The sequence below is a fragment of the Gavialis gangeticus genome, unplaced genomic scaffold (assembly GCF_001723915.1).
Source record: "Gavialis gangeticus isolate Ggan-Ray unplaced genomic scaffold, GavGan_comp1, whole genome shotgun sequence".
Lineage (NCBI taxonomy): Eukaryota > Metazoa > Chordata > Crocodylia > Gavialidae > Gavialis > Gavialis gangeticus.
Genome location: NW_017729032.1, coordinates 57,623,448 through 57,626,284, shown reverse-complemented (window position 1 = coordinate 57,626,284; position 2,837 = coordinate 57,623,448). Strand labels below are relative to the sequence as shown.

General features: G+C 32.0%; 1 protein-coding gene across 14 annotated transcripts in view; it reads left to right on the top strand.

Annotated features, from left to right (window-relative positions):
- Positions 1–2,805, top strand: part of POSTN (periostin) — a 59,846-nt gene extending 57,041 nt beyond the window's left edge. For 10 of the 14 annotated variants that reach the window (XM_019524436.1, XM_019524435.1, XM_019524434.1 and 7 more), the window contains 2 exons: positions 653–694; positions 1,564–2,805. In XM_019524436.1, the coding sequence (XP_019379981.1) occupies positions 653–694; positions 1,564–1,607 (86 nt within the window). In that variant the 3' untranslated portion in view covers positions 1,608–2,805. The remainder of the gene's footprint in view (positions 1–652; positions 695–1,563) is intronic. The other 4 variants (XM_019524430.1, XM_019524433.1, XM_019524428.1 and 1 more) reach the window with 1 other exon arrangement.
- Positions 2,806–2,837: the final 32 nt, after the last annotated feature.

Here is a 2,837-nt window from a genome sequence, read left to right as displayed (position 1 = left end):
TATATATATATATATGTGTGTGTGTGTGTGTAGTGTATTCTGGAACACAGTCAAGTCTATTTTATGAAAGACAGCTCTTCTATATTAATTGTATCATTATTCTAAACCACACTCCTGAAAAAAGGGAATTCTGGGAATGAAAATGTATATCGTGTAGAATGGGGCCCTAACATCACATTGCTGTAATTCATCTTTCCCAATATGTGACTGTATTAGAGTTGGAACTGGCATCTCAGTGATGGTTCAGCTTCAGGAATGACAACTATCACATAGACCTTACATTTCGCTTCTGAATTCAGTAAATTATCACTTTGCTATCCTTCTTGGAAAACAGAGTCCATGAAGTACACAGTCCATTGTGATCCGGGTTAAGGATTGTTCTTTATTTTTAAAACAAAAATTTTAAGACAAAATTATTGTTCTATGTTATGGCATATAGAACAAATGAAATGAAAATGCTTTTTAATTGTTTATTTGAGCATAAGCGTTTACATTTTAGGTCATCAAAGTCAGCAAGGTGATTTAAGGTAATCCAGAATGTACTAAGAGATACCAAAATGCTGACTTTTTCAAGTTAGCTATGAATTTCAAACATGTTTATTAATTCAAATGCTTTTACAAATACCTTCTGTTCGGATTATTTCATTTATAGAAACACCAGTAAGGAGAGTATCAGGCACCAGAAGGACACAAGGTACAGAAAAGCAAATGCTGAATCATTTTAATGTTTGTCAAATACTTTTCCTCATCGTGTCTTTAAAACAATAATCATTCTTGAATACATACCAGTGGAAAGAACATTAAGCATTCTTTCTATATGGTAATGTTACCATAAAGTGTTATAGAATTTTTTTTAACAACACATGAAAAGCAACTCCTAAATAGTATATACTGTGTTTAAGTGCCATTGTATATTGTATTTATTGAGGACAGGGAATTAAAGGGTAGTTCCACTCTGAATGTTAAATCAGTAATAACAGCATTGTTGGTGTTCAGTGTCTCTCACTATTAACATGCTAGTTTTGATTAGCTGATAGGTAAAAAGATATTTATATTTTCCCAAATGTCAGCACTATCCACTGATCAGGATCTGAAAATCAAGAAAAATTCTCTCATATCAGTATCAGTAGTAGATGTATCAAAATAGTGAGGGAATAACTGTTTTGGAAATCCCACTGTTTTCCAATGAGAACTCCAGTAGCCTTATGCAATATGATTATTCTTCACTGGGGTAACTAGTATATTAGTGTATCACTCGGATTGCATCTGGTCTGAAATATTTATGACATTTATAATCAATGAGAACTTGGCTGAAATTAGTTATAAAAACTGTAAGTGTTTCAGGATTCTACAGAATCAGGACCAGACTTCAAATATTTCTAGAGCTGGTGGTATTTGGATCCAGGGTTTTATAAAATCAAGAGAGATCTGTGTAATCCAAAGCTAAATCCAGACCAACTCATTTCCATTAGAGCAAGACAAGTTTTAGACCAGGTCAACAGTCTTATACCTAAATATTGTTGACTATCACAATATTTGTAAATTAATTTTTCCTATTTTAAGCAGGGGGATCAACGAGGAGGAGGACAAGGCTAGTTCGCCCTTAGAAGCTTTCCAAGACAGAGTCCACAAAACTACACATGAAGAGCCTGATATATGAGAGGAAGAGAAGTTGTTTAACAAAAAAGCAAAACACAAAGAAACGATGTCATTTTCTAATCTAGTATAAACTGAATCATGAGCCCATGTAAAGGGTTTGCCTCACTACTGGGCATAGCACTCACTAACGTAAGTAGTCTATTAACTTGGATGATGCTACTCTTGGTGGTCAGCGTTATAAACAGTGAAAACCTAGTTTCACTGAAGTTAACATGGAACTTTATCTCATACTTGGTAGTAATTGTTTGCAAGAGTGGGCCCAAAATGAGCAGGGAACAACTCAGAATGTAATTTTTTATTATTTCTTATAAAAAAGAAAATATTAATGAAATTAGATCATTTTTAGAAATATACAGTTTAGGTGATTTTTAGAATGCTAATGTGGGGAAATGTAAGATATGTAAGCCTAGCACTTTGGGTTCAGTAATATCATATGCATTTTGATATGTCAACTTTTGTCATGTTTTGAACGTTATAATAACACCAACAACATTACCTTTTCTAAATTAACATTTATGCCATATGCTAAATGTATCTTTTTGTTCTGCAACACATAGCCAAATGTTTCCTGGTAATCTGGCTGACAGAGCTATGCAAAATAATTTCAAAAATTACAAATGAGCTTCCTAAAATGTATCTGGAGTTTTGCAGATGAAATTTTAAATCTATTTATATATTAAAAACTTTCTTGCTATTGGAATCTTCTACGAAACATATAGCTTAAGATCAATAAAAATGTTATCCCTTTAACAAAGTTGTGTTCATTAATTTTTAAAGTATAAGGGATACAAAAAATGCATGCGAAGAATTGCCTCTGCATAGAAACAGGTATTATAAAAATTGGGGTTTGGTTAAAAAAAAAAAAAAAAAAAAAAAAAAAGCTTTCATATCAAAACACTCTTTGCTAATGTTTGGTACTAATGTGGATTTATATGTAAATTATGTCATTTTTATAACTCTTGTTTTGTAAGTCAATTGCCTTTGATAAGTTTTTTATCAAATGTCAGAAAGCCAAAATTTGTGGGTAAGAAAATCCTTTTCTTCACAGTGCCTTAATTGTGCAGAACCAAGGTTTCAAAGGAAATATCAGGCATACTTTTATACTTCTGTTTTGAAACAAATACTCATTAAAGAAATTGGGCTGAATTGTGTTTCTCTTAATTTCTTCAACAAACCTT